The sequence below is a fragment of the Mytilus galloprovincialis genome, chromosome 2 (genome assembly GCF_965363235.1).
Source record: "Mytilus galloprovincialis chromosome 2, xbMytGall1.hap1.1, whole genome shotgun sequence".
NCBI lineage: Eukaryota > Metazoa > Mollusca > Bivalvia > Mytilida > Mytilidae > Mytilus > Mytilus galloprovincialis.
Window position 1 is genome coordinate 27654216 of NC_134839.1, and position 18803 is coordinate 27673018.

Here is an 18803-nt window from a genome sequence, read left to right on the forward strand (position 1 = left end):
AAACAAGAAATAAAATTAATGCACTAAAGCTTCGAAAATATATAGAAAAATAAAATTTAATAAAATTCCGTGAAAAAACATGAAGGATTTGGCGAATTTACGTCATGGCAAGACACGACGTCATACGAATGGAAATTTTCAAGGGAAAGATTATTTCGTTACGTGTACGCTTCAAATTCGGATAACATTTAATTAAAATAAAATTTTTGAGGTAGGTGCTATTTAATTTAAGATTCCGTTGTAATTATCGGACATTTATGTTTTTAAAAAATTCAAGATGGCGGCGTACTCCTTTACGACTTGCCATTGTGCTTTTGATGGTAAATATATATGGTAGCCATCAACAACATTTTTTTTTATTAAATATCACAAATGTTTGGCTAAAGAATTATAAGGATTAAACACATTTTTTCTAGAGGTTATTGATGTGTAAACCGGGGCTCTTACTCACAAACTCAACATAAAAGTTTGTGAGTTAATCGCCCCGGTTTTCACATCAATAACCTCTAATAAAAATGTGTTTAATCCTATAATAATCGCTTGTCAATATTGTACTACTGCTACGTGTAAACGTTCTGATACGAGAGACTACATTTGCGAAAATCGACCATTATTAAATTCGATTATGTTTGTACAGCGGTATACTACTGTTGCCTTTATTTGCATAAACTTGGTGGTCGAAGTTATTGTTTATTGGGTATACATCAGTCGACATCATACATATGTTCATGTCCTTTGGCAGACATATAAAGCGTTTTCAATTCGTCTTTTCAGAATCTAAAGGAACATCGGTAATCTCATTGTGCGTACACCAAAATGACAAACATGTTACATCATTGGTTGAATTTCAATTGTTTAGAACGTTTAATATCATAAATAATTTTTAGCATTTTTGGTACATTTATTTCATCATAGTTATGTTTTGAAACGAGAAGTTGCATATAAAAAAGAAACATTTTTCATAGCGGACTATTTGAAGTGAGCTAAGGCTCCGTGATGAAGGCCGTACTTTGACCTATAATTGTTAACTTTGTATACATGTTTCACAAATGATATCGGATATGTTCCTTACGTCGTAACTACAATCCCCTTCCCTTCCATGAATGTGACCTACCGAATTAGACTATTTACCGGATTTGTAATCACATAAGCAACACGACGGGTGCCACATGTGGAGCAGGATCTGCTTACCCTTCCGGAGCACCTGAGATCACCCCTAGTTTTTGGTGGGGTTCGTGTTGCTTATTCTTTGGTTTTCTGTGTTGTGTCATGTGTACTATTGTTTTTCTGTTTGTCTTTTTCGTTTTTGGCCATGGCGTTGTCAGTTTGTTTTAGATTTATGAGTTTGACTGTCCCTTTTGTATCTTTCGTCCCTCTTTTGTGACTTTAATTGAGAGATGTCTCATCGGCACTCATATCACATCTCTTGTCAGTATTAAAAATTAGATTTGGAAATAGTGTACATCCACTGCAGTAACTGATTTAACTCATGTGCATCTGTTCTTACAATGCAAGGATGCATACCTCATTTACAGCACATGTGGTCTTGAAACAATGAAGTCCTATAAAACAAATGACAAACGAACAATAACACTCCATCGAAAAGTTGAACACATGTTTATTTTCAACATATTGTAATATATATATTTATATATAAAATGTAAAATTACAAAAATACTTAACTCCAAGGAAAAATCAAAACGGAAAGTCCCTTATCGAATGGTAATATCAAATGATAAAACACACCAAATGTTAGTATCATTCTTCCAAGCTTAAGCACGATGTGTTATTGTCTATATTCAACCACATAACAATACTAGACATCAATACGTATCAGGCACGCATAAAAAAAAATCAAGTATAGCATGTATATGTGATAACAATATTCCCTTCTTTTTTTCTCGTTTAACCTACTAGATATCATTTCGGTACAGACATTATACATATAAAAAGCATGCTCTTTTGCTATATTTGTCCTCCATTTATTTGAACTGAAATTAACTGTGTTTGCACTGACCGAGGACCGTAATTAACAAAATATTGTTATCTTCAATTCTAGTTTTAGTGACGCAGTAAGAAATAATTTCGGTTAGTGACTACATGTATTTTTAAGGGACTCTTAACTATGATAACAGTATCCATGCTGTCACACAATTCTTTACTCTGATTTGGAATAAATTACAGACTTGGATAGAAACCAACAAAATATATCTATGTAACAATAAAAGGAAAACATTACATACATCAATCGATGTAAAAAAAAAATCCAGATAGATAACATGAAATCAGGTACAGAAGGTGTCATTATCACCACTGTCAAATTTGTAGATTGAAGGTTTTATCTTTAATTCCGTAGAAAGGTTATATATGTTCTAGATCATTTCATGGACCTAATCTTGACGAACCACACGTCTAATGTACTTAAATATTATCCTGGTATATTAATTGAGTATTTATAAAACAGTGGCAAATAATAAGTAAAAATAAACCTGTTTTTGGAGATATAGTTGTTGGAGATATAGTTGTTGAAGATATAGTTGTTGGAGATATAGTTGTTGAAGATATAGTTGTTGGAGATATAGTTGTTGGAGATATAGTTGTTGGAGATATAGTTGTTGGAGATATAGTTGTTGAAGATTTTGTCGACAGTCTTGTAGAACTGATTGTAGTTGCTGTATTACTTTGTCCTGATGTTGTCATAGAAATATGGTTAACGTAGTCTTTCACTAGAAAAAAAGAAAGGAAATTCATCAACTAGTCGATAACTGATTCTTGTGCGGGTTAGTTTTTTAGTTTTCGGTCTCTCCAACGTGTGTATTATGTTTTGGATTTTTTAATATCTAAAACTCGTGCATCATTGTAAATACAGTTCTCAAAATGATCGTCTGGTCAGTAAAAGAGGGGAGAAAGACAACAGAGGGAAAAAGTAAAATCACAAAAATACTGAACTCCGAGGAAAATTCAATCGGAAAGTCCCTAATCACATGGCAAAATCAAATGACATTCACACTCATATATGTCGAAAATAAACTGACATCGCCATGGCTCAAAGGAAAAAGAAAAATATAAAACAGTTGTACACAAAATACAACATACAAAACTGAAGACTGAGCAACACGAACCCTATCAAAAACTAGGGGTGATTGTAAGTGCTCTGAAAGGTTAAGCACACATGTGGCACCTGTTGTGTTGTTCATGTTATTACAAATCCGGTATGACGTATAATTCGATAGGTCACATTTGGAACTAGAGGCTCTATAGAGCCTGTGTCGCTCACCTTGGTCAACAAAGGACACAGATGGATTCATGACAAAATTGTGTTTTGGTAATGGTGATGTGTTTTTAGATTTTACTTTACTTAACATTCTTGCTGCTTACAATTATCTCTATCGATAATGAGCTTGGCTCAGTAGTTTCAGTGGAAAATGTTTGTGAAGATCTACAAATTTTATGAAAATTGTTAGAAATTGACTATGAAGGGCAATAACTCCTTAGGGGGTCAATTGACCATTTTGGTCATGCTGACTTATTTTTAGGTCTTACTTTGCTGAACATTATTGCTGTTTACAGTTTATCTCAATCTATTATAGTATTTGGTTTTTGAGTTATGAGCTAAAAACTGCATTTTACCTCTATGTTCTATTTTTAGCCATGGTGGTCATCTTTGTTGGTTGGCCGAGTTACCGGACACATTTTAGAAACTAGATACCCCAATGATTACTATGGCCAAGTTTGGTTTAATTTTACCCGGTAGTTTCAGAGGAGAAGATTTTTGTAAAAGTTAACAACGACGACGGACGACGACGGACGACGGACGACGGATACAAAGTGATGGGAAAATCTCACTTGGCCCTTCGGGCCAGGTGAGCTAAAAATGGTACGAGATTGTAATAACGACATTAGGAACATATCTGTTATCAGCCTTGAAAACCATAACTGTCAACAAAATCGAATTGCCGCCCGTAAAACTAACGAAGGGGTGACTTCTTTTTCATCACTTGAAAGTCTTGGTTAAATATTTCCAATGTTAGCAGGAACCCTCTATCAATAAAAATATGATTGCAAATACAACCGCTCGAATATTGTTTGATCTGGGAGATATACACTCCTTATGCAGGCGCTGCTGAAATGTTGCTACATAGAAATGGATGGTTCAAAATTGGGAAGCCGAAATGATATATTTTGTCGTAATGTTTATTTTCAAATGACCCTCATTTTCAAATGTGTAATGCAAATGTTTAAACGTTTTATAATAGTAAAGACAGAATATGGATATTATTCCAATTTAAAACTTAATTTTGTCGTTAAGTCGATGTCGTTCTTCTGTTCATTGGAATATCTTTCGCCTCTCCTTTTTCAAAGATTAACCAGAATTCGCCCATCTGTCGCAAATGAAATCGCATGACTAAAGATACGCATATTAAAAAACAAATTATTGTTAAGTTCGTTCAATGTTGTGTTTTGTTAACGGTCATTCGCATTTAAAACAGGGATTCGCTATCTTTTGTCACTTTTGTATGATCAGTAAACTTAAAATAGTTTGAGGATAATTGAAGGACAAAAAGTGACAGCAAACCACATTAGATGCATTTTTTTAGAAATCCTTTAATGAACAATGAAACTTTCACTGTACACGTGATATCATTAAGTTATTTATCGTACTTCGAGTCAGTGCTACAATTTACGATGAGTATTATTATACATAAAAGAACGATGTATGCTAATGTTACAAAACTGTATAATGTCACATTTTGAAATAGCATGTAGAAAGACGGACCCTGGCAATTTTTAGCACATATTTTATAACATATTTCATATTTAATCAAATTTATAAATACAATGATGCTTTTAGGTCAACGCTGAAATATCAAAAATGCTTCAAAAGCATGTGATTTCGTTTAAAATCTACTAATTATATAAGGGTCATAAAATATGACCTCCTATCACTCAGCACAGAAACATGTATAAATCATGATCAAACGCTATCGCGCGTCCACCTCTAAAATTTTACTTCTAATATCGTACAAACTGGATAATTTCACCACATACAGCCAATTCTTTTGAAACATACAACAAAAATAAACAAATACAACACGAAAACCCATGTTAAGTAAGGTATGTTAAATTCATAATTATTGAAAATACATTGGTTAAAATTACACATTTTTGAAAGAAATTCTGTAAACGACAAGTACGAACAATACTTGTGTTTTCCAAGAACAACTAACTATTTTATTGCAAATTAGCTTATTCTTTTCAAACTAACCTACAGATTCTGAACACGTCTTGGAAGTGCAAGAACATCCACTTCCATGAAGGTCTGTATATACTTTACATTCACTCCATGTCTACAGTTAAAATATTAAAACTATTATAAAAAAGAGACGATATCATGTCTAACACATTCCTCCCATTATATGAATTCCGACAAGAAAAATATCATATATATATATATATATATATATATTACATTGAACTGATGAGTTGTTAAATATAAAATCACTTGACTGTATATGTGTTTTCTAACTTTAAGTAGTTTGTAAAATGCTCAAAAACGTGAGGCATCTTCTAAAATGAGGGTACGATTCGGGCATTTCATGTATTCACTAAATGCATTTCACAAAATGCTTACAATTGTTTTATTGAATAAAAATGTTCTCGAAAACTAAGCCATTGAAAGTATTAAACAACAGGGCAGTTTATATACGACATCTGCTGATTTTCAAACCTTACAATTTATAAGTTTTAAAAATCAATTCAAGTGTGAAATTTTGAAATATTTCTACAATCATTGAACTCGTTAATTATTTGATTTGTTCATAAGATATTTGGACATTTTTGGAATAATGCAATATATAAATAATTCAATTGTAATTTTTAAAGTTGTGTTTGAACACTATCTTAATTATGAAACAGCGGAGACTATCGTTGTTAACAACATATGCAGTACAATTTATATAAGGAGGTTAAATTTTCTTGTTCTTTGTTTAATAAAAAAAAAACTATTATTGCGCAAAATACGCCTTAAAAGAGATATATATTGGATTGCTTCTAATAGAGGGACAAAATATATCGGGGTCATTCAAATTCCAGTCGAAAATAAACTGACAACGTCATGGCAAAAACTGATGAGGACGAAAAGAAACGACAGTATATATATCACGACACAAAAAAATAAAGACTTTGCAAAACGAGCACCACAAAATATTGGCAGTGATCTCAGGTGCTCTTTAAGCTTTTAAGACTATACTAACAAAGGGATATATTTCTATTAATAAATCAATCTAATACTTACATTGAATGGCATACATCTTGCATCCAAGTGGTCTAAATATTCATACACGTGACAATATGACTGAAAATAAGAATGAAAATACGATTCTATAACAAAACTGATTCCAAAAAGGTTCCCTTTCAGTTTTCGACGTCATTCTACTACTCTTAAAAAAAACAAGACTTAAATTTTCTAATAAAGACATAAAAGTGCTTCATACGGCATTATATAACTACAGATGATAAAGATAGCACTTTTGGTATAAATAAGATTCACAAAAGTTATTGGAATAATTGGCAGATGTCTCGTTATTCGAATCAAAAGAAACACAAAAACTGATGAAATTAGTCTGAACTAAAAACAAAGAACAGTGGCGTTGACAAAGAAAGGCTATCCTGTTGTTAAGTACATTAATTGGACTCATTTTTCATTGTTACTCTCACAAAACACCTATTTGGTTAATATAAATAATGTTCTTTATTTTTTGGTCATGTGATATTAGTAATATATGTTGTTCGTTCAGAAATGTCAAGTTAATAGTTTGTTTATGAACACCATTATTACACTAAGCTACTGACTGGCAGATTATGTTTGGTTCTCCAACCACATTTCTAAGCTTAACTGTAAGACTGTATTGATCATTTTAATGATACTTACGTTAGTGGAAGAACATATTCGACCGAAACATTCATATCCTATAATGGAAACGAACGAAAATTCAGGTGTAGGTGCTTACTTAGAGACATATTTAAATTAAAATGATTCAACCTTCTTCAGTTACATATATAATCAATTTACAAAAGACAAAATTGTCAAATTAAAGATTCGATTGTATCTTAAAAACGTTTGAGTTCAATTTTACACTAGGTCGGTTCCATTACTGAAAATAATGTCCAGGTATTGACATGATTTCAACATTAGTAATTTTGTAGTTTTTCTTCAAACAGCATTAACGTTATCAATTTTTATGTACAAGGAGGGCATTTCGACAATGAATATCTATTCTTTAGTGATGCTTGCATTGAGGTCAAATAAACTCATCATATATAGATAGTAGGACTAAATTTGCGTTTCGTCTACAAAAGACTCATCAATGACAGCTAAGGAAATCTCGCCTGAGGAAAGAAAAACCTTAGTGTTGGAAAAAATTCATAAATTTTTAAACAGTAAATTTATAAATTTAACAATATAAATGACAATTCATGTCAGCACAAAAAGTGCTAACTACTGGGCTTGTGATACCCCCTTGGGGAAATAAATCTCCACCAGCAGTATCCTCGACCCAGGGGTTGTAAATAAACTCATCACAGATACCAGGACTAAATTTAGTATATACACCAGACGCGCGTTTCATCTACAAAAGACTCATCAGTGACGCTCGAATACAAAAAAGTTAAAAAGGCCAAATAAAGTACAAAGTTGAAGAGCATTCCTAAAAGTTTTGCCAAATACAGCTAAGGTAATCTATACCTGAGATAGAAAAACCTTAGTATTTAAAAAAAAATCAAAAATTTATAAACAGTAAATTTATAAATATAACCATATCAATGACAATTTATGTCAGCTAATAAAATGATAGAAAACCAAAATCTATTTAAAAAACAATGAAGTATTGGAGAATTGATAAAAAGTAGTGGATTCGTAAACGATAATCAACGAGCGACTTTAGTCGCGAGTTGATTATCGTTTTCGAATCCACTACTTCTTATCATTTCTCTAACTTAACCCATTTCTAGGAAAACGACTATCTGTTTTATGATCTGACAATGAATCAACGAAATTTCATGAAAATAATTTCGTATTTTGTCTTTTTTATTCTCTAATATCTGGAAATGGTTAGATCCACACGGTTCACATTTATATTTAACTTAATATAAGTTTAATTTAACTTAAATTGGTTGTTATCTACCCTTATTAATTCCAGATTGTATACTTGTAAATAATTATTTCATTCAATGTTTAATCATTACAAATTTTTTATCTTGATTAGGTTTTCGTATTCATGATTTATTCAAAAAAATATATTATTATTATACGGATGTTTTTGTAATCTTCTTTGGAAAGTTAAAATAAAATAGTTACCAACATTTGAAAACCTTGAATATTTACATATAAAGTATTTAGCAACCAAATGAGCATGTCAATAGTGTAAATATGATTGAATTCTTTTGTAAGAAAGATAAAAAAAAATCTTTTGTTTTAGATAGATTGGATATACAACCTATATTCAAACGGACTAAGCTTACTTATAAATGCCACAATAAAACGAACTCACAAGATTCTAGTTGATGACAAAATGAAAACAATGATTGGTCTTAATTGAACAATAATATATAAATATTGTGTAAACTGGTTCATATTAGAGACAGTTAAATGTTGATGTATATTTGGACCATTTATAATCAAACAAACAAAAACTGATGGTATGATAGCATAACAATACTAATTCCAAAAGAAAGAATTTGTTATGATGAAAAGGGGAAGGCCTTGTACGTTAGAAGTGATAAGTGTAATGTGTACATGGGTGTTTCTTTTATAAAGGAACTGAACTAAAAAGTCATATTTACAATTCCTTGATTGTATGGTGTAATTTATTCTATTATATATAAAAAAAAGACAGAAATACAGTTTATTGACAAATATACGCTTTAAGAGTGATATTAAATCATTCTTTTATATAAGCGCTCATGGTCTAGTGGTATCATGCATAGACTACAAACTTCACTGACGAATATGCGCGCAGGTTCGAACCTTTCATCTGTCACTCGTTTTTGAGAGGATTACATTTCGTAAGTTAAAAGCTTAAAGTTACGACATTAGTTATATTAAGTTAACATGGTGGTCAGTGGACTCTTAAAAAATAATCCACTGTTAGAAGAATAGACTGACGTCAGAGAAATGGGTTAAGAGCTTATAAACAAAAATTGACAAAATGTCTAACCAACGCAGAGAAAGTAATCAGGGCTTTTATGGAGGAAATAAATGACTTATTTTGAAAAAAAAATCAAATTTTTGTAACATCAGATTTTAATAATACAATTTTCATGCCAGTGTGGAAGTAGGGCATGCTTTGGTTGTTTATATTTCTTACTTGATACGATGTTCTAGTACTTTTGTTTCTGTCATGATTTCCTCGATAAAGAGTTGTGTTTTCCAAAGAAGAATTTTGAATCAATGCTTGTATAGTGGGAACCTTGAAGTGAACACTTTTAATGTTTTCCGACGCCATCATTATCTGGTTGAACATTGTGAAATGTCAGTGTCATGGATGAACATTGGTATGCAAGCATTGTCCAACACACACGATTCTGTCTTCATTTCCCAACGTGTGATTGATATAGGCTAATCGCGGAACTATACTCTATCATGAACAATAAGATAAGAACCACAAGAAAAAACAGAATCTGTTTACTCGACATGAGAACTTGATATCACCCCAGTTCTTTGTGGTGTTTGAGGGATTCCAATGTAGGTTTTACAGACATTATTGTTTTGTAGGGTATTCTTTGTCTCCTCGTCGTATTTTTGTTCTTCCCTTTTTGTCTCTCTCTTAGACTTATATTTTTATGAACAATCAACTTCGATAAGTTGTTATCGATCTTCGGTTTTGAAATAATTCCAAACCTATTCCAATTTCTTTTTTTATGATTTGTTTACCATTATGTTATATCATTATTGTTGCAATGAATAGAAACAAGTACTGCGCTGTATTGCATTTAACTGTAATATACAAACCATCAACAGTCGTTGAGATGCTCTTCATAGTTGTATCTGGAGGAAGCATTGTTGTTGAAATTGGACCCATGTGATGAGAATACTCTGCCACTTCATACATGAAATATTGGAATGTCAATAATATAATTTGTAACAAAATATCACGTGAAATTGCTTTATCAGAAATATTTAAACATACAAAACGACTTACAAGTTGCAACGTTTGATTGTTTTATGTAATTGATATTGAGTTTTATGATCTCAAACATTTAGATTGGTTTATTAAGCAATGACTATATAATATATGCAATATTATCATATGAATGCGGTCTATCAAAAACATGTTCATTCTATGTTTTCATTTTTTGTGTTTACCCTCTTGATAATTTGTAGTGTGTTTATTCTTAATCTGATGGCACCTACAATATCTTTTTTATCATTGTAGAATCTTTTTGTTTTGTTTTGCTTTGTTTGCTTTGTTTGTTTTATTTGCTTTGTTTGTTTTGTTTTGTTTTGTTTTATTTTGTTGTTGTTTTACGTAGTTTTTTATATTGTTTTTGTTTATTTCAATTTTACCACAATCGACTGCTTTATAAGAAAATCTATAATTCAAAACGTTTTTTCACAAATATCTCGAAGCTCCATACTTTAATTTAAATCAAAACACTGAATCAAATTCCTAAATCATGCACCTTTATTAAATTTTTAAAGTCCACGGAAACAGAAGTGATAAATTCAAATATACCAATTTGCCATTTTTGCCTTCTCTAACAAATAGTTCTATTTATTTTCTTCAATTTCTGGGTATATGCCTGCTTACACACTAAACGTAAAGATATAATTGATGTAAACTGGTATGTTGATAACAATTGTACTTACGTATGTTTATAGCACATTCTGTTGTTTCACATGTGCATCCATTGTCTTGTATTTCTGTGTAATTACTACATACAGCTCCAACCTATGTTAAATTTATATTGATTATTCATGTTCACCCTTTTCAAAATATTGTTAAATTACAGCCAAATATTTCACATTACACAAACTATAACGATTCGCATGAACTTTGAAAGTAGCTATACTGTGTACATCGTTTAAACAAGCAAGTTATTGATTATGGAAAAAGTGTGTGTGAAAAAGTTTTCAATTGAACCAACCCTCCATCTGAGACCAAATGACTTGAAAGGGAAAAACAATGTACTTGTTAGTTAATGAGGGTTTTTTTTAAATTTATTAGATGCGTTTCTTTTGTGTCTATTGCTGTATCTTATCTAAAAGTTCGTTTCTCATATTTTCTTTATTAAATTTTTGAAGAATGATCTTGCAGGATCGATAACGGCAGATACTTAGAGATTATATTTGGTTATCTCAATGAGATTTTTTTCCTGCTGATCCGGTACTTCAAATGTATGAAAAACAATCAAGTTAAGATGAACATTGATAATCTGTCTATTGCTATTCAACCTATAACGATGTGGTAATTCCATTGACTACGACACGTGACGTTTAGATTCAAACACTCGCGAATTAATTGAAAGACTTCTGGTTATCGGTCTTGCCAAAAAATATATCAACATTTTACATCGTAGAATATGTTTAATATGAATGAGTAGATGTAGTATGAATGCATGTGACAAATATTCTGATCAATCAACCCCGCTGCATTTTTTAAATCTTTTAATGAATGATCCCATGGCAATTTTGCGCCTGTCTAAAGTCAGGAGTCTCTGACCTTTGTTAGTCTTGTTTTTTTATTTTAATTTTAGTTCATTTTTATGTTTTGGAGTTTATTGTGACATCACTTTTCAAGAATAAGTCAACACTTTTATTTGGGGACCTGCTGAGGACCACTCCTGGGTGCAGGACTTTCTCCCCCTCGTTGAAGACCCATTGTGGTTGTCTTCTGCTGTTTGTCTGCTCTTTGGTCAGATTGTTTTTTTCTTGAAAATAAACTCCATTTCCGTTCTCAATGTTTGTCAATGTTGAAGATTTAATCAACTATATATCATGGAAAGGCTTAAAGTAAGTTATAAAAAGTCGCACCATGAAAAAATTTGAGACCTATCAAACAAAGCAATTAAAAAACAACAGAAATGAATAACAGCAATCAATGACAGCCACCGAGAAACAGACTCCTTGTTATTTGTTTGTAGGACAATGTGTATTGGCGATGCTCTTCAGCAGTTTATCAATTGTTGGTTTATAGAAAGACCGACTCAAACAGATTTCTCCCACTGTAATTAAACTGATACTGATCTACATGATAAGTTATAACAAAAAACAAAAAAATGGCAATTGTAAAAGATCTAGCAGTTTCTGCAAAAGCTAGTTCTATGAAATTTGCAGCTTACTATCGCACCACATTCTCCTGGACCTTTTACTTTATTTATAATGAATTTACATGAAAGGAACACTTAGACTTATGTCGAGAGTTCTTTTGAAACATTTCTTTACATTACTGTTGCTTACTTGGAACGGCATGCACCTGCCTTCGATTACATTGTTAGTTTGGTAAAGATGACAATAACGCTACGGAGGAGAAAAATATGATATATACAAAAGGTCATGAACTGTAATATAAATTAAATCTCACATCGCAACTACTATTGATAAATGCATATATAAAGGTTGACTATGCATACTCTATATTTGAAAAATTCTGATAATATAATAATGATAACAGTTTTAATAATGTCATATTGTTCTTGTTTTATCCGTTGTTCTACCAAATGCATTTGATAAGCGAACAAAAACAATATTACAGCCATAGCCTAGGACAAGATATTTTGATTCATGCAATTTATCAAAAACAATAATTCACTTTCGAGAAAAGATAAATGCTAGGCACCTTAAATGATAGCAATGACTTGGTACTTGTACATCCCGTCATTGAGTTGTTGTTCTGAAGTATATTTTGTGTTCTTGATTTTCGGTTTTGATGAGGTGCTCGGTCAGTATGTCTCTTTGTTATTCTTTGTTTAGTTATTTGTTTAATTTTATAGGGATTTAGATTATAACACAATGCTGACTGGTGTACCCCAGTGAATGACATTTTTACCTTTTACGTCTCAACAAATCGTTGTCAATATAATAAAATTGTATGCGACTGTCATACAGTAAGCGGTTTAGCCAGCTATATAACCAGGTGTTATACATCATTTCTATCAAAGAAAATGTCTGTACCAAGTTAAGAACATTACAGCTGTTATCTATTCGTTTGATATGTTTGAGCTTTTGACATTGGCTTATGGACTTTCTTTTAAGAATTTTAAGAAACTACTTACCAGATATAAATGAGCGCAGTTTGTTTGTACACATGCTGGATACACAACCGTTGTTGCTAAAATATAAACAAAAATAATCTTTATTAGTTGATAAATTATAATCACTATTTAAAATAACAATGCAAAATATAGAAATATATTTTGGAGGATGTAATCATATGCGACTTTCCCTGATGATACTTATGTTTTTGTAACGCACTTAGTCGTGTTTTCCTTAGACAGATTATGAATAATTTACAATAAATTGTATTATTGTAACTATATATGTCAGGGTATGTAGTAATCTTTTGAGATTTATTAAATAGATGAAATTTTAAGTTATCATTTTATGATATATCAAATAAAATACTTTAAAAAATACTCTATTTATATCAAATATGTTTATCCATTAACCTCATTCAAAATGTTTTTTTTTTATTCATTGTAATCAGATTTAATCATGATTACTTTGCAAATGTAATCATTAATTTAATCAGATACTTACAAAAATTGTAATTTAATCAATTGGTTATTCAATTTTGGGTTTAATATCATTAAATGATCTTATGCTTCTAGACAGTCCCGTTTTTTGTTTTTTTGCTGGATTTAAAGTTTGTTCTTATGATGTATTACAACAATATTGTCCTGAATGATTGGTTGGTAGCGACCATAAACCTTTTATACCTATACATATTTTTTATGTGACTCCCAAAATTTAGATGACTGTCTTTCAGTCGTAGTAGATAGCTGTAGTCTATCGGAACTGTTTCAAACCCATTTCTTCTCAATAATTACAAAACAATGACCACATTTTGAATAATATATATATACCAATCTGTTTAAACCTGTTTAATAAATACATATATATTCCCATTGAAAGATATTCATGTATTGAAAGATTCTTATTTTTGATTAAATATAATGTTTGGTAATTTTGTTGTTTTGATTTATAAGAACGGTATTTTCTAACACCTTTGTGTACATTCAATTGTATACTGCTGTTTTGTTAACATGATCTACTGCCTTTTATGAGTAAGGATAAATCTGTAGCTTACTGGCCTCATTGAACTTATTTAGTTGTTTTGTTAATATTATTTACTAGGTAATGTTGTGGTTTGTTGAGTTGTGACAGTAGTCGTCTTGATCGTCGTGACTGGTACTGTTGTTGCTGCTGTTGTTGTTGTTGGTGCTGTTGTAGTTGTTGCTGCTGTTGTTGTTGTTGGTGCTGTTGTAGTTGTTGCTATAGAAAAGAGTTCAGATTATGTTACTGTTTGAAAGGAAGCATGAACCTTTAATACATTATCAACAACATTGCTTGAGCAAAAAAACAAGGTATATACATATATGACAAATATAACAGAAATACAGAACATTGTTACATTCTTTTGCAGTTGACTTTGGTGTTTGGTGGATTCATATAGTTTTATAAACACTAACCTGTCCACGTATGTCTCATTTTTATAATTATAATTTCTACGTCCGGTTCAGTATAATTTTTATTACAGCAGAATAATTTAGAAGTCGTACATTATACATGAGTAGTTTTCCCTAATTTCTATCGAATAATGTCATTTCATCATTACAGCTTACAAAATGAACAAGGAGTAATAGGCCCAAGACCCCACTTTTCGTTGTTCACGAATATAGTTTTCTTTAATTATAGTGTATTTTTTCTTCATTTTTTTTCTTTCCCTTTCTCATTCATTTCTTAGCTTTTCTGGGGTGGAAATGAAAGAAGAGAGCTGAAATAAACTTTTAGATGTTTTATTTTAACTGATTTTAATAAGGAAAGAGTGATTAGGCCAGGTGCAAAAAGGTAATATTTACACTTTTCGGATCATCTCTTGACTTGCCTATAGGGGTATAGATGTGTATTGGCCAAATTTGTATGATGTAAACATGCAATTTTTCTGAAAATTGCATATATTTTTGGACTTGTACTGTACATTACACACACAAAAAATTAGACAAAAAGAATAGGCAAAACTTTTTTAATGCGAAAAAACGTTATAAAGAAATGATAGAGGAATTAATTGTGGTCTCGGGCCAGTGTATCAATGGAACATAGATGATGTCCCTGTTTGCATATAACGTTAAAAAGAGACATAATCACTTAACAGTATAAGTGACACAACCCAAATTCAATTTTAATCTGATTGCTGTGTCTATTAGCATTTTGTATATAATGTTCCATAAAATGAGTATGAAGCAAAACAAAGTTTCAGAACATAAACCTATTTTGGTACGTACGTTCTGGTACATAGAGATACAGACAGACAAGTGTAAAAGGGACTTAAAAATGAATTTGGTAGAAAAGTTAAATTTTGAAGTGAAGTACTAAAATATAAACGACACAAATACAGATGCACGAAAAATGTCTTGCTAGAACCGCAAACAAATGTCAATAGCCAGCGGAGGTAGTATAAATAAGTTTATATATATAAAGATTAAGAAATCGTCTAAACGGATATTTGATTATAAGCCAATGATTGATTCTTGGTGTTTTAACGCAATCATTGAGCTATTTCGGAGCGGACAGTTTTTACTGGTTAAGGATGCCGGAAATCTAAGAGAAAACCACCGACCTTCGATAGAAAAACTGACACTCCTAGTCAATTAAGAACTAATAACCTCAATGTAGACTGGCTAGTGGTAACAGTAGTTGAACTATTAAGACCAGTTGCCACCGATGCTCTTATATATACGAAAGTTATATACTAATAAGTGCATATGGTGAAAATTTAAAAAAAATACTTACCTCTGCACAGTAAGCAAAATGTTTTACAATCACCAGCTGCAATACTATGTACAACTGCGTTAGTGCTTTCACACATGTGCAACTGTGATTGGTAACCTGCACACCTATGTATTGTTTTTGCTGGTATATCACTGCAAGAATCTGCAAAAATGCAGTAAAAATGGTTGACATTTCAAAACAGATATATTTATGATATGCAATGTTGATTTAAATTTTGAAGTTGCTCATATATTTAATGAATTGTTTAAATAAAAACATGCATATGGATTAGAACCATATATGTTATATAACTTATACAAGAACTTTTTATCAAAAGAGGATGAATGTATTTAAAAATCCATCCAACAATTTAACGACAAAAGAATAAATTAAAAAAGTTACTTTATTTCATTTCCTTGATTCCTTTGTAATATTATACACATGTCTTTATTCAATTAAAAAAAATATTATCTTCAATCATATATATATATATATATATATATACCTGGGCTCCGAGTTGACACGGTAGTTGTTGGTATCAAATCTACAAAATGTGAGTAGTATCAAAATATAAATGGTGCATTGTGTAATTTTGAATGACAATTCTTATGCTGGTAAAAACGTTACACTCAAACTCCATTCAAATATAATACTGCAGATTAACGTCTAGTGTAAAATATAACATCAACGTTGGAACGACAACATATTAATGAGACATGATTAAGAACCCTTTTTGTACTACATTGATGTGGTGAACTAAAATTGTAACTGTAAGTTCAAGGTAAGAGCAGACCACAAGAAGACACGTCATCCTACACCTACAAATCCTTTGGACTCAAAGACAACTAGCTCTTTCTTCAAAACGTCGCTGGCTAAGTTTTATTTTGTTCGACAGAGTCGGATACATAACCCTCGAGCTACCGCTATCAAGACGAACACACTGCAACCAGATCACAGAGGTGGATGAAACAAAGAGGTACTCCCTAAACATAATGGGTACATCATAACTGACAATCTCAGAAAGAACGTCAATTTGATTAGTTGCTGATCATTTGTGTTAGACGGCAGCATTTATGTGATAGGAATCTTTTTTTTTTATTCTTTGAAGAAACTTTTTAAACGAAATCTTCTTCAATTATACGGCATGCGTAGTTACTTATAAATGTTTATTTGTTTTTTCATTTGTTTATTTGTTTATTTGTTATTTGTTATTGTTGGAATACCCTTCAAAACTTCTGTAGTTCAAAATATCTATAGAACCGCTTATTCAGGACAATTCAGAAAAAAACATAAATGAAAGTAGTGCATAATTCTCATTAAACAGTTCCTATGCTTATGCACGTATTCTAATTTTATGAATAATTTGAATATTTGGGTAGTTAAGGTTTACAATTAAAGAGTGTGATCACTTTGGATCCCTTGTTGAAAATGGTCTGTTGATTTATCTATGTTACAGTAATTAGGTGAAATAAGGAATAACATGTAGTTACTAAACAATTCCGAAAATACCTGTAACAACTAAACAATTACTGGCAATGGCTTGGAAGTTTCAGGAATTACTTGTAATAAGAAGTGCATTTGAAATTACACGTAAATTCTAACTTTAAGCAATTACATGTAACATATATAAAACAAAAAATGATAAATTATAAAATTTTATGAGGAGGGATTATTTCGCCTGTTGACCAAATCAGAAGACCCAAGACCACAATTAACGACTCTTTTATTAATATAAATCCCTTATAAACAGCTTATCATTTTTCTATTTTTTTCTTTTCGTTTGTTTCTCGTTCATCTTTATTAAGCCCCACTCTCACTAGACCACGATCGCACCACGCTCACCGCGATCTAAAATAAATTTAGATCGTGGTGAGGTCGCGGTATGAGAGGCATGAAAATGTAAATGTTCGTTGCTTTCACGATGCTACTACGTTCTCTCTACGCTTCTACAAAGATCCCGCTGCGATTATACCATGTTCTCACCGCGCTTATTCTGCGACCTCACTACGCTTATTAAGATCTTTCTACGCTCTTCACGTTCTCACTACGACCATACCACGAGTTATCCGATTGCAACACGATCTTACTGCGATTATAACACGTTCTTACCACGATTATACTACGTTCATAGCGCGATCTTACTACGTTCTCAGCAATAACGTCAATATCGTATTCTGTATCAATACAGTTCAATTCCTTCTATGTCTGATTAAAATCGTAGATTTCTCGGAAACAATACAGTCATGCCACCAAAATCTTCCAGAACACGTGGACATGGTGGTATGAGTTTATATAGAGGCAGAGGGAGCAAAGTAACGAATCCTGATCAAGCAGAGATGTCGGACCGACCAATCCAACCTAAATTACAACCTATTGCTGGTCCATAAAGCTCAATGACGATATTTTAGTGAACGATAGCAGAGATGACATAGATGTATCAATATATATAGGAAGATGTGGTATGAGTGCCAATGAGACAACTCTCCATCCAAGTAACAATTTATAAAAGTAAACCATTATAGGCCAAGGTACGGCCTTCAACACGGAGCCTTGGCTCAATTCAATCAGCACACTACAAAGGACCCAAAATATTACTAGTGTTAAACCATTTAAACGGGAAAACAAACGGTCTAATCTATATAAAAACGAGAAGCATGGTTGAGCCGTTAGAGGAAAAGGATAATTACATTCAAACAAACAAAATTTAGGGAGCTTTTTTATATATTTTATGTGAAAATGACAATAAGAATGATGGTCGTAGTGTGAACGTAGTCAGGTCGTAAGAAGAGCGTGATGAGGACGGCAAGGGCGTGCT

The 18803-nt window shown here is 31.6% G+C and overlaps 1 protein-coding gene across 3 annotated transcripts in view; it reads right to left on the minus strand.

Moving 5' to 3' along the window:
- Nucleotides 1–18803, minus strand: part of LOC143063291 (uncharacterized) — a 57976-nt gene that overhangs the window by 5687 nt on the left and 33486 nt on the right. The window contains exons 11-22 of one of the 3 annotated variants that reach the window (XM_076235349.1): nt 16494–16532; nt 16010–16150; nt 14351–14455; nt 13273–13328; nt 12458–12517; nt 10868–10949; nt 10010–10099; nt 6932–6969; nt 6296–6355; nt 5267–5348; nt 2490–2726; nt 1525–1562 (exon numbers count right to left, since the gene is read on the minus strand). In XM_076235349.1, coding sequence (XP_076091464.1) covers nt 1525–1562; nt 2490–2726; nt 5267–5348; nt 6296–6355; nt 6932–6969; nt 10010–10099; nt 10868–10949; nt 12458–12517; nt 13273–13328; nt 14351–14455; nt 16010–16150; nt 16494–16532 — 1028 coding nt within the window. Of the gene's footprint in view, nt 1–1524; nt 1563–2489; nt 2727–5266; nt 5349–6295; nt 6356–6931; nt 6970–10009; nt 10100–10867; nt 10950–12457; nt 12518–13272; nt 13329–14350; nt 14492–16009; nt 16151–16493; nt 16533–18803 lie in introns of all 3 variants that reach the window. The other 2 variants (XM_076235348.1, XM_076235350.1) reach the window with 2 other exon arrangements.